The sequence below is a fragment of the Chionomys nivalis genome, chromosome 11 (genome assembly GCF_950005125.1).
Source record: "Chionomys nivalis chromosome 11, mChiNiv1.1, whole genome shotgun sequence".
NCBI lineage: Eukaryota > Metazoa > Chordata > Mammalia > Rodentia > Cricetidae > Chionomys > Chionomys nivalis.
In genome coordinates, this window is record NC_080096.1 from 12527234 (window position 1) to 12542520 (window position 15287).

The 15287-nt window shown below is 54.0% G+C and overlaps 1 protein-coding gene across 1 annotated transcript in view; it reads left to right on the forward strand.

Annotated features, from left to right (window-relative positions):
- The first annotated feature begins 4782 nt into the window (after positions 1–4782).
- The window catches only part of Igsf21 (immunoglobin superfamily member 21), a 219335-nt gene continuing 208830 nt past the window's right edge, over positions 4783–15287 (forward strand). The window contains exon 1 of the mRNA XM_057784390.1: positions 4783–5384. Coding sequence (XP_057640373.1) covers positions 5312–5384 — 73 coding nt within the window. The 5' untranslated portion in view covers positions 4783–5311. The remainder of the gene's footprint in view (positions 5385–15287) is intronic.

Consider the following 15287-nt stretch of genomic DNA (forward strand, 5'->3'; position numbering starts at 1 on the left):
TCTATCTATCTATCTATCTATCCATCCATCCATCTATTTCCTCTATCTCTCTATCTATCTGTCTGTCTATCTGTCTGTCTGTCAATCCATCTATCTATCTATCTATCTATCTATCTATCTATCTATCTATCTATCTATCTATCTATCCATCCATCTATTTCCTCTATCTATCTATCTATCTATCTATCTATCTATCTATCTATCTATCCTTCCCACCCACTTCCCATCCTCTTATCCATTTTTCCCATCCATCTACCCACAGCCTATTCATTCATCCATTCATCTACCCATCCAACCACCCATTCATCCCTTCCTTCCTTCCTTCCTTCCTTCCTTCCTTCCTTCCTTCCTTCCAACAGTCACTTTCTTGAGTCACTTTCTATCTTTCTTGGCACAAATGATCAGAGATGAATCATCTGTGGTCCTGAACACACCAGGCCTTCAATGCCCCATGAAGACAGAGAGCAGACATCTCCAGCTGCAGCATGGAGACTGGAGTGAGTGGGATGGGCTGGAGAGAATGGGCTGGGAAACAGATCTGGAAGCAGAGGCTGATCAGCAGAGGCCATCTAGTTTTAGGTGCCCGTTTTACCAGGTACTAGGCAGGTGACCTTAGGCAATGGCTTCATTCTTGGTACTTTCACTTCCTTGCCTATTTGATGGACCTACAGATAGAATCTGTTACACAGAGCTGTGAAGGGCTCAATTAATATAAACAAAGCACCTAACCCAGCAGGCTGCACCCAGTGAGTGGGAGGACATGCTATCAGTCTGTGGTGGCCATTTCTATTTGCTACTGCTGTCACCTGTCTAGAGAGGGACCCAGAGGTTTGTCCAGAGCCATGCTCCCCACCCTGCCACCCATAGAATCCTGGGGCACAAGTGTTAGTAAGAATTGATAAGAACAGGCTTGTCAAACAAAAGCAGACTCCGCCCAATAAAGCTAGAAACAGGTGAAGAACTGCAGGACCCCTGGGAGCCTTTACTGTGCTCTTGTGGACTGAGGGGGGAACTACTGGCATTTTCCACACAGATTTAGCCATGGAACCCTCTTTCAAAGAATTTTCATTACAAGCTTGCAAATGGTCTGTGGAACCCAGTTTGGGACATGCCGGCCCCCAAATCCCTCCTCTGGGTGAATGATAGCTGGCACCCCAATGTACATCTCCAGAGATTCCCAAGAGAGCCTGTGGGGTCCTCTTCTGGGGAGATTGTGTGGAAGCCTGAAAGCGTAGATGGGTCAAGTTTGTTAAGGACATGAAGTGGGAGTTAATTCCATGTGGCCAACTCACAGCTGATTTGGGTCATGCCTCACTTCCAGTTGTGTTTAATTTAAGCAAACAATAAAGAGTGGGTCCTGCCTGGGATGTGTCCTCGTGGTGCTCATCCATATTATAAAAAGAAGCAAAGGTAGGGAAAAAGAGAGAGAGGGAGAGAAGGGGGGACGAGATGGGGAGGTAAAGAGAGAGGGAGGGAGAAAGAGAGAGAGATCCTTTGGACACATACCTGTCCCTACCTCAAAATTCCCTGCCCTACCTACTCTACATGATTCTTCTGGCATCTCTGAGACTCAGTTTCCTTATCTATAAATTATTTATACACAAAGTTGCTATGGAGTGCTTCCACGATGAGCCTGTGGGATAAAAGAAATGGACGCAACGAACTCAGGCAAGTTTTTTCATCTGGCACGTGTGTGTATTCGCAAACAAGCTCTCACGTATACATGTGTAACTATTGTAGCTGTGTGCTGGTCTAGGAGGGCGTGTAAGAGCTCTAGCCCTGGAGAGCATCCTGACTTAGAACATGGGTGTGTCACTAGCTGTGTCCTGGAAAAGTTGTTAAGCTTCTCCGTGCCTCGGTTTTCTCTTCTTTAAAATAGGAGTCACACCAGCACCCACTGACGCCTCCCTGTTTCACACGCTAAATTCTCTGCCAGAACCCGGCTCAGAGGCAGGTCCCCATATTCTTTACCTCATCAAGTAGTTGTACCCAAACCTGCTAAGCCCACCTCTTGGAAACTAGTCTGCGAGAGCCAATGGTACCCTCTCCAGGATGAAAGCGAACTAGAAGCCCCCTCGTGACCTGCAGGGGCCATCCCTGGAGTGGGGCGGGGAAGGTTGCTTTGTGCGCTAGCACCCTCTGTCGGGAGAGCCCGTCTCAGCACCAAGGACAGAAGACTAGGGCGGGCTCAGTGCTGGGGGCAGGCAGAGCAGCACCTTGGCTGCCTAGAGGCCTGTGGCGCCTACTGGACGAGAGCCCAAGGAAGAGGCGTGGCCCACTGTGACTCATGAGTCTGAGTACCAGGACAACAAAATGGAAATCTTGCCTGTGCCGGGCGGCAGATCCATTTGTAGACAGAAACTAAATTAAAAGCCCGTGGCTGCCCTGGGTGACTTTTCCTTTGCTAAGTCACCCCATGCCCCCTGCTAACTGACTCTCTGCGCTTCGGAGTCGCCTTTCCGTGCAACAGAAGAAAGGACTCCAGAGCTGTGCTTTACGGAGCTGGAGGGGCGGGGCTGTTGGCTGAGCCGGGAGGCGGGCTGTTGCTGTTCTCATTACCATATGGTAATAGGCCTGCATTGGCAGCCTGGCCCCTTCTGGGGGAACCAACTCTGCACCTGGGCAAGGTGCCTTTTCTTTGGTGGGCCCTGCTGGGCTTCACAGTCCTGGGCCTCTGAGAAGGTTTGTGGACGCAGCTTGCCTCTAAGGACCAGCTTGAACTCAGAGATAAGGGACAAACCCACCATCTCCTCTCATTCAACCTTTCATTCCTTCTTCCATTCATCCAGTACTTAGTGGAGACCTGCCATGTGCCACTGCTGAAGGTGACCATTGCTTTTTACGTAGGGTAGTGTTCAAGGACAGTGTGGATAGTCAGATGACTTGGAAACGAAGGCGGGTCCACTGAGGGGTCCAAATCCCAGGTCTAAGATTCTCAGTAAAGACGCACATTTCCTTGGTCTCAAACCTTTTCTCCTAGCTACCCTCCCCACAGATGCTGTTCTCAGAAGGCTCCATGGAGGCGATTCCCTGACCCTCTGAGGCTCTCCAGGGCTCTCTCTCAGCTTCTTGAGAGTGGGGCTGATGGGGAGCATCCCCCAGTTGGCAGGGGTTACAAGCATTACTGCTCCTTTCATTCCCCAATGGCAGGGCTGGGTAGGTGCAATCTGGAAGCCTTACCCACGCAGCCTTCGCTTGAGGAACTTTTGCCCGTCTTCCCTCACCTGGCTGCCTCCTAGTGCATCTGGGCTCTGAGATCAGGAATGGTCACACAGCAATGCATGCGTTTCCTGTAAGCTCCAATGTGAGGTGTGTGGAGGGCGGTATTTTGGCTTGGTGCTCCTCAGGCAGGGGCCTCTCACTCTGAGGGTTTGGAAACCTGGGTAGCTTTTTCCTGAAGCAGAAGCAGAGAGGTGGAAGGGAGAGACTGGCAGGAGCAAATGAACAAGGGTTGTGCTCTTCCCGCAGCTGGGTTACGCCAGAAAGAGGATTTGGGAGAGATGCCCTCGAGCTCACCCTCAGCAGCTTGAAGATGAGGAGCCTTGGGGGAGGGGAAAGAGGTAGCAAAGAACAGCCAGAGGAAGGATAAAGGCCCAAGACTCCTGCGTTCAAGCCAGATCCAGCCCAATCAGGCTGGCAACCAATTAGTCTGATTCAAAAAAAAAAAAAATACCCACGTAGGGACAAACTGTAATCAAACACCTATTTATAAGGGTTTATTACGATCATTATTATTATTTTACTGAGAGGATCATTCTAAAGCTTCTCAGGTGAACGTATGCGTTCAGATCTAAATAAATGCAAATCGCTCCTTCCCAAGGAGCAGAGGGGCTGGGCAAGCCTGAGTTGCAGTTGGGAGGCCACGTGCTGAGGCTGCAGAGGGCAAAGGAAGGGAGCAGGTCACTGCATGGGGCATCCTGGCACCAGTCTCTACCAGTACCTGCCAAACCATTGCTCACTGCCCACCTCTCTCCCAAGGACCACAGCCAGTGGAACTGGCAGTGTCCCCATTGCCCGTCTGAGTAAACTGAGCAACAAATGGATGCAGCCGCCTAGCAAAGCTAGAAGAGCTGGGACTTCCCAGGAGAGCGCGGTATAACGAGCCCTGGGTCCTGGTTTCTGGGCCCAGATTCCCCCCGCCCCCGGTCCTGCTGGTCATTCTGGACCTTGTCAGTCTAACTTCTGGTTCCTTGGGTAGTTTCACTCCCCGCCCAGCAAGAACTAAGAGCACCTGGTTCCTCTTCACGTGACAATAGACTCCAAGATAGTAGACCCCCTACCTCTCTTGCTGGGTCCTGCCTGGATGCAGAATGCAGCTGTGCAGGGTGCGGGGGTGGATCCCGTATTTGTGGAACACTGAAGCCCCGAAGCCCCTGAGGAGGACATTTATGGTGTCAAAGCCAGCCCCGAGGACCCACAGACCCCCTCCCTCCCGTCTCGGGGTGGGGGAGGCATCTCTCTCCTAGAGGGAGGGTGCTTACATCCATCTAGATCATGAAAGGTGGCGTCTAGAGACACCGTCAGGTGGAGGTGGGGGGGCGGGTTCGGGTGGAGCAAAGCATGGTGTGTGTGTGTGTGTGTGTGTGTGTAGGTGGATGCGGCTCACAAGCAAGCACTTGTAATGTGATGGGGGGGTTTATAGGGTAGGAGCCAAGGGGGAGGGGGCGAGTTCTCCTCTCTGCAATAAATCGGCTTAGCGGACGAGAGCCGAACAGCCCAGAACGGATTAAAGAAAAGTCTGTAGAATACAGCGGCGAAAGTGGCACGGGGGGCGGGGGCTGGGGGCGGGGCGGCGGGGAAGGAGGGAGAGGAGGGGGCTCGAGAAGAGCGAGCGCGGGGCAGAGCGCAGCGGCGCGGGCAGAGCTTCGGCTCCAAACTCCGCCGCTGCAGCCACGGATCCGACTTCAGCCGCCTTGGGCCGCGTGCAACCGACCAGCCGGGAGCAGCTGCACGCCCCAGCTAGGTCCGGTGCAGCCCGGAGCAGTCCGTGCATCGCAGAGCAGCTCCGCGCAGCCGGTGCAGTCAGTACATCTGGTGCAGCCCGGAGCATCCTATTACAGTCCAGAGCAACCCGGTAGTGCAGCCCTTATAACCCGGGGCAGCCCGATACAGCCCAGAGCAGACCCGGGCAGCCTGGCGGCTCGGTCGTGGTAGCATGGGAACGTCCCCGTGGCGCCCCGCGCTGCTCGTCACCGCCACGGCCGGCGGCCCGGGTCACAAGCGCGTCTGAGCCCATGGCGAGGGGACCCACAGCCGCCACCACGATCGCCGCCACCGCCGCCCCGGCCAGCTCCGCCAGCTCCTGGGCACCATGCGAGCTGCTCCAAGCCTCCGCCGCGTCGCTGCCTGCCTGCTGCTAGCCGCGATCCTGGACCTGGCGCGCGGTGAGTGTGCGGGCGCCCGCGGGAGCCCGGGGCCAGGGGACGCGCGCGGGGACCGAGAAGGGCGCGGGCCCGGGTGGCTCTGCGAGACTCGGGCAGCAGGCACAGTCCTGGAGTAGGGGCTTTTGTGCAACGAAGCTTGACAAGAGAAGACGGGTCTTTCGGAGAAAGCCTTCGTGGGTCTGTGCCAGGGTGTGTGTGTGTGTGTGTGTCTTTGTTGCGTCTGTATGTGAGTGTCCGATAATCAGTCGTGCGTGGGGAGGGCACGGGAGTACATTTAGATGTGCCGGTATGATGGTGTGTGGGTCTGTGTTTGTGAGGGGTGTCGGAGAGTCTAAATCAGTTACGTGGAGGTGTGGGAGAGAAAGTCTGAGTATTTGGGGGTGTGAACTCCTTCGTGTGGGTATGAAGTGTGTGAGTGAGTGTCGCCGCATGTGCGAGCCTGTTAGGAGGAGGATTGTGAGGTGTGGCATTTCACGTGTACCCCGGGTGTGCTCGCTGGCCCCTGGAGGGCTATGTAAAAAAGCTGGTGACTGTATTTCTGTGATTTGCGGGGCAGGAGTGTGCCTGCCTACACGTGGAAGTACAGGACTTCAGGTCCTATAAGCTTGTGGTCTGGGAGCAGGTGCTGCGTGAGGGAGCTTGGGGTTCAGCTGTGCTCTGGTCACATCTGGGGCTGGAGGGGAGTCCAACGGCTGGGCTTGAGCTGTGTGTGTCCTGCATGGACTTGGCCCTGGACTGGACTGAACCAAATGGAAGGGAACTCGAGCTCAAAGGGTTGCCCAGAGCCAGCAGAGCTGGGCAGTTTCGGGTGCCCGGGTTGGGGTTGCCTGGGAGGAGGGGCAACCTGCCCAGCACTGCCCTCTGGTGGGTCTTAAATGATGTGGAAGCCAAACCTGACGACCTTTCCAGCAGGGAACAGGGACAGAAGCCTGGCCAGTAGGGCAGAGGCAGAACCGACCAAGAGTCATGGGTGGGGATTCCTGAGGGCCTAAGAGACAGAGGCCCTTCCCCAAGTCAAGTCACAACCAGAGTAGGGCTCCCCGGGGAGAGTATGTGAAGAGTAACCACTGTCTCCAGCCCAGCCTTGGCCTCTGTCCCATTCAGGCCACAGTGATGGGTCAGGCCTTGTCCCCCATACTGGGAAGGGCCTATGAGCTCTGCCATTGTCCTGCGAGGGGCGAGCCCCTGAAATAAACTACACTCTTCAACGCCCTCAGTCTTTGGCGAGACTTAGTCTGTTGATGGGAGGATTTGAGTCTTGGAAGGTGGTCCTGTATGCAATGGGAGAGGGGCTGGTGTGACCCCAAAGTACTTTGTACCTTCTGTCCTCAATACGAGCAAAGATTTTCCGAAGTGTGTCACATCCCGCTGTAACTTTGGGACTGAGGGCTCCCCCTTTGGGATGCCTCTAGAAGCAAAGATGGTATGTGGGAGGGTCCGGGTCCCAGCGCCACCGTGAAGGCGGTGGCATGAAGGACTTTGTGGGAAAAGGCACTGGAGCCCTCACCTGGACACTGGAGGGAGCGGGATTGGGGGTTGGGGATCTGACGGGAAGCACCCCTTTCCCTCAACCTGGGATGCGCATAGTGAAAAGAAGCAGGGAAGGGGATGGGAAGAACCCGGTGGGGATCCCCGACTGCGTCAGGACCCCACCCTGTGAGCTGGCGCCAGAGCTGCGAGCCCTGGCTCTGGCTTGGCTGCCGAGAGCTATCCCGGCGCACTTGAGCCTCAGGTCGGCTTGCTAGCCTCCACGGACTGCGGGGAGCGCTGACTCCCGGTACCCGGGTGAACGCGTGGAACCAGGACTCACGGGTGGGAGCACACTTCGCCTCTCAGCTCCGCAAACCCAGGTCTCTCGGATTCGAAACTTTGTGCTAAATGCAGGGACCCCGGGGCGACAGAGGCTCCTCTTGAGATCCTCCGGGAAAGATTCACTTTCCCTTTCTAGGCTAGGCCATCATTAGAGACGGGATCGCGAGGAGAGTCCTCGCGAGGCGTGACCGGCGGGCTGTGCCGGAGGAGGGCGCCTTTCCTACAGGCGGCCTCGATGCCCACTGTCGGTGCATCTGGTGTAGCTTTGCGGAGCCACCTGCCAGGAGGATGCCTGGGAAGAGATGGGAGGGTAGATTCCAGGCAGCACACCCAGAAACACGCTGGCCCTCCCAGAGGAGGACAAAGACCATCATTACCGCGGGACGGGTACGACCAGTGTGGTGGCAGAGCGAAAAGGCTGACTTGGAGAAGTGCCTGTATACCCTTCGCAACACTCCCGTGCTCCGGTCTCCAGCACCAGGCTCTTCCAAGAAGGCTTGTTTCCCTGGGCTCCGACATCACCTAGGGACTCCCTGAAGCACCCTGAACTGGGCAAAAGGAAACCGCACACTAAAGAGAGAATGTGCGCCAGGCTGAGGAGGTGGAGGGAGAAATGAGGCTCTGGGCTTGCCTGGTTCAGCTGTGGAACATTCTCCACTGAAAGCAGTGGGCACTGGGCAGACCTAATTAGAGCTACAAGGGTCCAGGGACCTGGCCTGCTGGAGTCCGTGGGGCTGGGGGTTGGGCGGCTCTACAAGTTTGGCAGCTGGGAGTCATCAGGTGTGGTCTGAGGGCTGGCTCCACGATGTTCATTACTGTAGGGGCTGTGGTGCTGTGAGCAGGTATTTGGACTTAACACATAGTCCTCTTTCTGCTATCCCCCATCCCACCCCCTGCTGCCCGGGGACACCACACTCCTCTCCATCCACTGCTGGGGACTGAATGGGGGCCTGGCCGAGACTGGCTATGGGACCTGAATCCACCATCCAGCCACCGTGGTCCCGCCCCTTCCTAAACAGCACCTCCCACACTCAAGAACATTTTCCTGGGAGGTCAAATTACTGGATTACTATAAATGGGGGTTTTGTAGACTCGGGACAACTTAGACTTCTGGGATCACTGAACTTTGTGACTTTCACCTCTAGCCCCCAAATCCCAGTGCCTTGAGCAGGGTGCTCTGCTTTTATGCTGACCTAGTTTGGTTTAGGCCAGTGCCCAGACCTGGAATTGTCTTTGTTCACTGTATGTATGTATGTATGTATGTATGTATGTATGTATGTATGTATGTATGTATATGTATGCATTTTGACAATCCAAGATCACTAGCTAGAAGATATCCTAGCTGGAATCTGTCGGCGGTGGTTTGATTTCGACTTTTCTCCTTAATAGCTTCCATTGTAGTGGTCTGTCCTCATTTCTGCCTCAAGATGGGTTCATAAACCTATTTTTACAGATTAGGAAACTGAGGCTCCACTCTTCAAGATTAATCACAAACAGAAGCTTAGCTCCTTCCAGCTTCCTCCTGGCCCTGCCCCAGACTCTTTCCGTTGTTCCCTCTGGCAGCAGAGATTTCCAGTGGGCAAGGTGTGCCAGCCAAGGCTGCGTGGGGCGGGGGGATAAGTGGTCCGGAGGGGGGGGGAGAAGGCACTCCTAGGTGTGCCTCTCTGCCTGGGTCCCCTGACTCCTCAGAAGATGGATCGCTTGTACACTTGCGTCTCACTCTACTCTGGCAAGCCTGGCAGAGAGGGGAGGAGGTGATGGGGTTTAGGGAAATGTTCTGGTTTGTAGCCATCCAGGACTTGAGCTGCAGAGGCCAGTCATGAGGAGATGGGAGGCCAGTGGTTCTGCTCACTGGTTCTTAGGATCCTGGGAGCTTTTGATCTGGGTGACCAGCAGCCTGTCTTTCCTTTCTGTCCCTCTGACACTCCCTAGTCCAGCAAACACTCATTTGTACACTCAGCCCATGCATATTGTGTGCAGTATGGTGCTGTGGACCTGACCAAACAGGGGAGCAGCCGCCCATAATGAGGCTTGCATCTCCGTGGGAGGTGGATCCTTTGCTTAGTGGAGGAAGGGGCTGTGAGTGCTCCAGCTACGTGCTTTTTCTTTCACATTTTGTTTAAGTCGTGTACTCCCTCGGAGGCAAAAAATTAGTCCCGTTTTTTGCAGAGGAGGAAACCGAGGTTCAGGGGAGTTAAGTGACTTTGCCAAGGTCACCCAGTCAGTAAGGGGTGAGCAGGGGCCAGCACTGGGCTGTCTGCCTCCTAGCCTGAGCTCTTTGACCTGGGGAGATTGATACTCCCTACTTTCCTGGGACCCAGGTTTGTCTGCATGCTTCATCCTTCACCAAACTCAAGGTGAAAGAGAATTATTCAGTATGTTCATCCGCACAGATGGGAGAGGGCGTGTCACTGGTAGACACTGTCATCATTAAGAAAATCAGTGGGCATCTGCCGGGGACAGGGTATACCTGCAAAGAGAAGGACCAACAAACATGACCTCATCCCAATGTGTGTGTGCACGGGGGGGGGGGGGGCATGTTCCTGAAGAGATAAACTCTCTCTCTTTTCTTTCCCAACCTTTCTTTCCCCCACCTTCCCTTCCTTCCTATACTTTTTCTTTCTTTCCCTCCCCTCCTCTTCCTACTCTTCCCCTCCCTTTCATTTAAATTCTTTCCTTTCCCACACTTTTCCCTCCCTTCCCCTCCTTTTCCTCCTGTTTTGTACCCTCTCTCTTCCCTTCTTTTCTTCCCTCCCCAGATCCGTTACCTCCCCTCCCCCACTCACCCCTCCCCTTTAAAACAACAGACAAGCTGAGAATCTTTTCATCAGTGGAGACGTGGAGTTTCTGCCAGGTCTGAAGCAGTCCCCACACAGCTGCCCTGTTGTCCTTGAAGGCGGATGTGGCCCCTTGGAGTCTGTGCTGAAGGTGCCAGGTCTTCCATTTGAAGCACAGGTGGTGGAGAGTACGGTGTCACCCCTAGGAGGTGTCCATTTTTAGGAATAAGTTTCAGGTACAAAAAGGGTGGCAAGGCCCCACTGAATATTTCCAGTGGATCAGAGGCAAGAACGGGGCCTGCTGGCTGGTCAAGGCTCCTCAGAAGGAGCTCCTGGATGCAAGGTGAGGAACTGGAGGTAGTCACTGTGGAGCCCAGGGTCTTAGCCCGAGAAGGAATCTGTGCTAGCATCTCTGCCAGCCTCTCTCACCTCCTGGCCACACAGATCTGCTCTGGGTTTCACTTAGAAGCATTTCCAAACTACATGGCAGTGAGTGAGCCAAGCTCTTCGGGTTGCATGACTCCAGCCAGAGCTGCTCCCCCTGGCATTCGTGTGTCTTCAGGGAAGAAATGGCCTCAGCTATAGGCAGGTGTGGCCCTCAGGTCAGGCCTCCCCGAGACAAGATCATCAGATGTAACCAGAATACTCTGTGGAAGAAGAAGGTGGAGAACCACTTAGATGGCTCCTCTTGCCAATGAAGCCCTCAGAAGCTACCCTCTGTCGTTTCCCAGACCCTAGTGTTGGTGAGACTTGCCTCCTTCTCAGGAAAAGAGCTCAGATGGAGCCAGTTACAGTGCGGAGGCATTTGAGATCCTGAGGGTTCCAGTGGTGGGGGTCCCCTGTGTTCTTAGCACATTCAGCTCGAGAGGGAGGTGTTGGGTGGGAATCTACTCAGTCTCCTCATCAGCCCCTCTGGAACTGGAACCCTCTAGAAGTGGTGTCAACTTCCTGAAAAGAACAGCCCTGGATCCTGTATATGGCTCTCAGTAACACTGGGAGGACCATGTGGTCCACTGGCTAGAGGTGGCTGGTCCCCTCTCTTTGTTCTGCCTTTCCCTGGAGGCCAGAGCCCCACTGAGTGCCATCTGAGACCCACATTGTCATCTCTTCTGAGTGAAATGGGGGCCTTCTCTGTTTGTTTCTGCTCATTATTGTGTCTTCCCCTAACACATAGTGATGCTCAGAACTGGGCTATTTGGATCAATAAGTCACTTTTAACCTTTAGACTCATATGCCCCTGCTTAGAGGAGTCAGTAGGCAGCTTCCTGCTTCTACAGAAAGCACATGACGAGGTTTACAGCATGTGAGATTTAGTCTGGATAGATAAGAGAACTGCCTGGCCGGGAAAGCCTTCTGCTCTTGGAACAAGCCTCTCTTGCAGAAGACTGGCAGGTCATCAGAGTGGTCGCTGGATGAATGAATGTTTCCCAGTGCCTGACCCTCAGACAGACACTGGTCCTGGCTTGTCTCCTGATGCTGCTCTGTCCACCACCGTCGGAAGTGTGAGAATGTGCCTCCTGTCCAGCTCTGTGTATTGTCAGGACACGGTCACTCTGGCTGGTGTCTGGGCAGACCAGTCAACAGTAGAAGATGGTGGACAGAGCCAGTGTGCTCCCCAGGAGTGGGGAGGGCACTGCCCTTGGCTGGCGCCAGATGTTGGAGATGAAAAGGAAGGAGAAAGGGGATGAAAAGCATTTGTTGAACAGTGACTCTAGCCAGATAGATGTACCCACAGTTTGTGTTACACCCTCCTGGAACCCCTACTTGTGAGACAACCTCTCCATTTTGCAGACTAGGCTATGAGACTTGGGTAGCTCCTGTGGCTGGCCCAAGGCCACCCTGCAGTGAGGGGGGGGGCAGCTCTTTCAGGCCTCTCTCTGCCTGGCCCTCCTCAGCCCTGAGGGTTTCCTGTTACTAACTTGCAACTGACTGTGGGGGGCACTTTGATATCCATGAAAGGGTAAGTGCCACAACAAGGGCTCCAGAAGAACCTGCTAGAAAACACTGGGCAGGACACCCAGGCCTGCTGGGTCTACCTTCTTCTCATCCCTATGGCCCAGTATCCAGTGCTCATGAGTTCCAGTCCTCACTTGAACTGGGATTAGAGAAGGCCACTGCCTGGCACAGTGTACCTGAACTTGTCCCTGCCCACCTCAGTCTTAGCTGTTTTGTCTTTTAAGGGGCAAGAGCAGGAGACTGGGGGCGTGGCTCCATTGTTAGAGCGCTGGCCTACCATGCACAAGGCCCTGGAATGGTGACACACACCAGGAATGGTGACAGATGCCTGCAACCTTATCCTAGAGATGGGAGGATCAAGAGCTCAAGGTCATTCGTAGTTGTATAGTTTGAGGCCAATAAGGGCTACGTGAGACCCTGTCTCATATAAATAAATGTAAGTAAGTATAAAACAATGGCTGGGGGATGGAGGGAGATTTTCCATGACACACACGTGATGCAATGGGGCCTGGGGTTTGTGGTCCATAAGTTTCTGGCAGGCTACGTGGACTCTCCCATCCTTGGCTTGGCACCACTTCAGGTTGACTTTGAATCCACTAATAACGGCCACCTCAGACCTAACGTGACCCTCACGAAAGATCCCCAGGGTGTGGACACCTATTTACACAGTACCTCTCGGCTTAAAAACAGTCGTCAGAGAGAGCGAATCATTAAACAGGCGACAGAAATGGGGCCTGGTGATGAGAGAGCTGGCCCAGGAAGGCTGTATGGACAGGGACACAGTAAGCCTTTGTTTAGTTCAAAGAGTCCCAGAGTCACAGTCACACACAGCTTTGAATTGCTACAAACACAACATCATAAGCTAACTTAAAACCTTAAGGTGTGTGTGTGTGTGTAGTGTATGTGTGTATGTATGTGTGTATGTGCATTGTTTGTGTGTATATATGTGTATGTATGTGTGCATATGTGTTTATGTGTATGTATGTGTGAGTGTATGTGTGGGTTTGTATCTGGGTGTGTATATGTGTATGTGTGTATGTGTGTGTATGTGTGTGTGTGTGGTTTTATTACAATGTCTTTCACTGTTAAGAGCTTGGATACCCCTGATAGTGAGGAAGGGGTCCAAGGAAGACAGAAGAACAAAATTATACCACTGAGCCAAAAGGGGTGGCCAGCGACCAGACTGGCGCAGGACAGAATGCGGATGGACAGCAGGGGGAGGTTGCTGCTACTCAGGCCCAGGATTTGGTCTCCTCTTGGACCTTAGGAGCTAAAGTGAGCTTGACCCTGTAAGTGGGAGCTCTCTGGAACTTCTCTGGGTGATGAATGGTTGCGGGGCTGCCAGGGCTGAGGTAGCCTCTAGGAAGATACGCTGCCCTTTGGGGACTGTCCATGGCTCCCTATGTCCTGAGTGGGGCCTTCCAGGACTGCACAGCCTGGACCACAGCTAAGACTGATGGGAGAGGGTACTATTTCTGGAGAAATTTCTAGTCTTCAGCAGGCGCCTGCCCGGTCAGGTCTTGTCTCCACCATGCGCCCCATTTATGAGCTTGAGGCTGCAGTCACTGCTCCCGGCCTTGGTTTCCCCAAAGGCACAAGTCATGTAAGGCTGCTGGGATAGGCTTGCCAGGGGAGGCGAGGAAGCCTTGGTCCCTGGTGTAGAACAGTTGCACAAGCTGTGCCTGTTATAAACAACTCCTGGCTCTCGGAGAGCGGTGGAACCCCTGCCAGGGCCCAGACAGGTTGACACAGTGCAAAAATCCTCAGAGTTCCAGACTCTTAGAGCAGCAGAGTGTTGGAGTCAGAGAGGAAAGAAGCGATCTCCTCCTCTTCCTCCAATTGTTCGTTCGTTTCCTTATTTCATCACTGGGGGCCTTGTGTGCAATAGGCACAGTGATCTTCTTCCGAGCCACACCACAGACCACTTTTTTTTTTTTATTAACTTTTTTGTTATTGTTTTTTAAATGGACTCCCTCAATGTAGCCCTGTTTGTCCTGGAACTTGTTAGGTAGACCAGGCTGGACTCAAACCCAGAGATCCTCCTGCCTCTGCCTCCCAAGTGCTGGGACTGAAAGCGTGCACCACCACCACCGCCCAGCACTTCTTATTTTTGATACTGGGGTTTGGTAAATTGACCACGTTGGCTTTGAACTTGCATAATCCTCCTGCCTCAGTCTAGCAATCCAGATCTCACTCAGGCTTGTGCACCTGACCTGGCTTGTCCTCCCTGTTACTAAGACACATCTAGAAGCAAGGGATGAGAAGGACTCTTTCCTAAGCACGTATGGAATAATGCAGGGGACGTGTTCCAGCTTCCCATCCCTGAACTGCCCAGTGAGAAGATTTCTGGGGTCTTCTAGTGCCTGGTGGAGACTTGGCAGCAGTCCAGGGGGTGGGGGCCGTCCCCAGCCTCATAAATCACAAGGGCCGCCAGGGAGTGGGGCAGCTGAGCCACTGGGTTCCTTTACCAAGCAATCCCCTTTGCCCTTTTGTTTCTGTTACAGCAGAGGCTCCCCGATGGCCTTGTTTGTCACTACTTGTGGGCTCTCCTATTATCTTGCCAGCTCTGTCCCTTCCTTCCGGCTTGCTCACATCCCACCCAAAAGGAAGGTGTCCACTGGGACTGCCCTGACATTTTTCTGGGTTGGATGGGCAGTGCGGAGACTCTGGGGCACAAAGGCCAGGCTGGGGGTAGGCAGGGGACTGGGAACCGCGTTTGTAGTTGGCACTCATGGTTCATTGCCTGATTCAGCCTGGCTGGTATTTCATCAAGCAGAAATTCAAGGTGTGTGATAGCCAAAGGCCAAGTGCCTGGCTTCAGGAAGCAGGTGAACAGCTGCTAATTGTCACGGGGCACCTACTGTCTCAGGCAGGGGCGGAAGGAGTACTGTGGGGGCGACCATGATGGCCACTTCACAAAGACCTCTTTGTTCACTTCTGCTGCCGAGAAGTGGGTCGCTGCTTGATGGGAGGGGAAGCGGTGTGTATGGCCAGGGATGGGGGTGGGGGTCTGGAGCCTGCCGCCTGACTGAGGAGCTTGAGGTGGGATAAGGCAGAGGCAAGGAGGTGTGAAGGCTCCTGAGGCTGGTACTGTCTGAGTGGGCAGGGTTAGTGGCTTCCAGGATAGCCAGGGCTGCAGGGCGTGGCTTCTTGGCGCAGGAGCCAGCAAGGTCCTCTCTGTGGTCCTCCCCTTTTCTCCCTCCATCCTCCTTTCCTCTGCTCTTTTGTGCAGCAGGTGAAGATTGCATGGTTCCTGGACCAGGGACCATATTGGGTTCTAGAAATCCGAAGGATGGATGAATTAGTTCTGGCCGTCATGGGACTTAGAGTCTAGGGCCACAGCTGTTGACTGTCATGG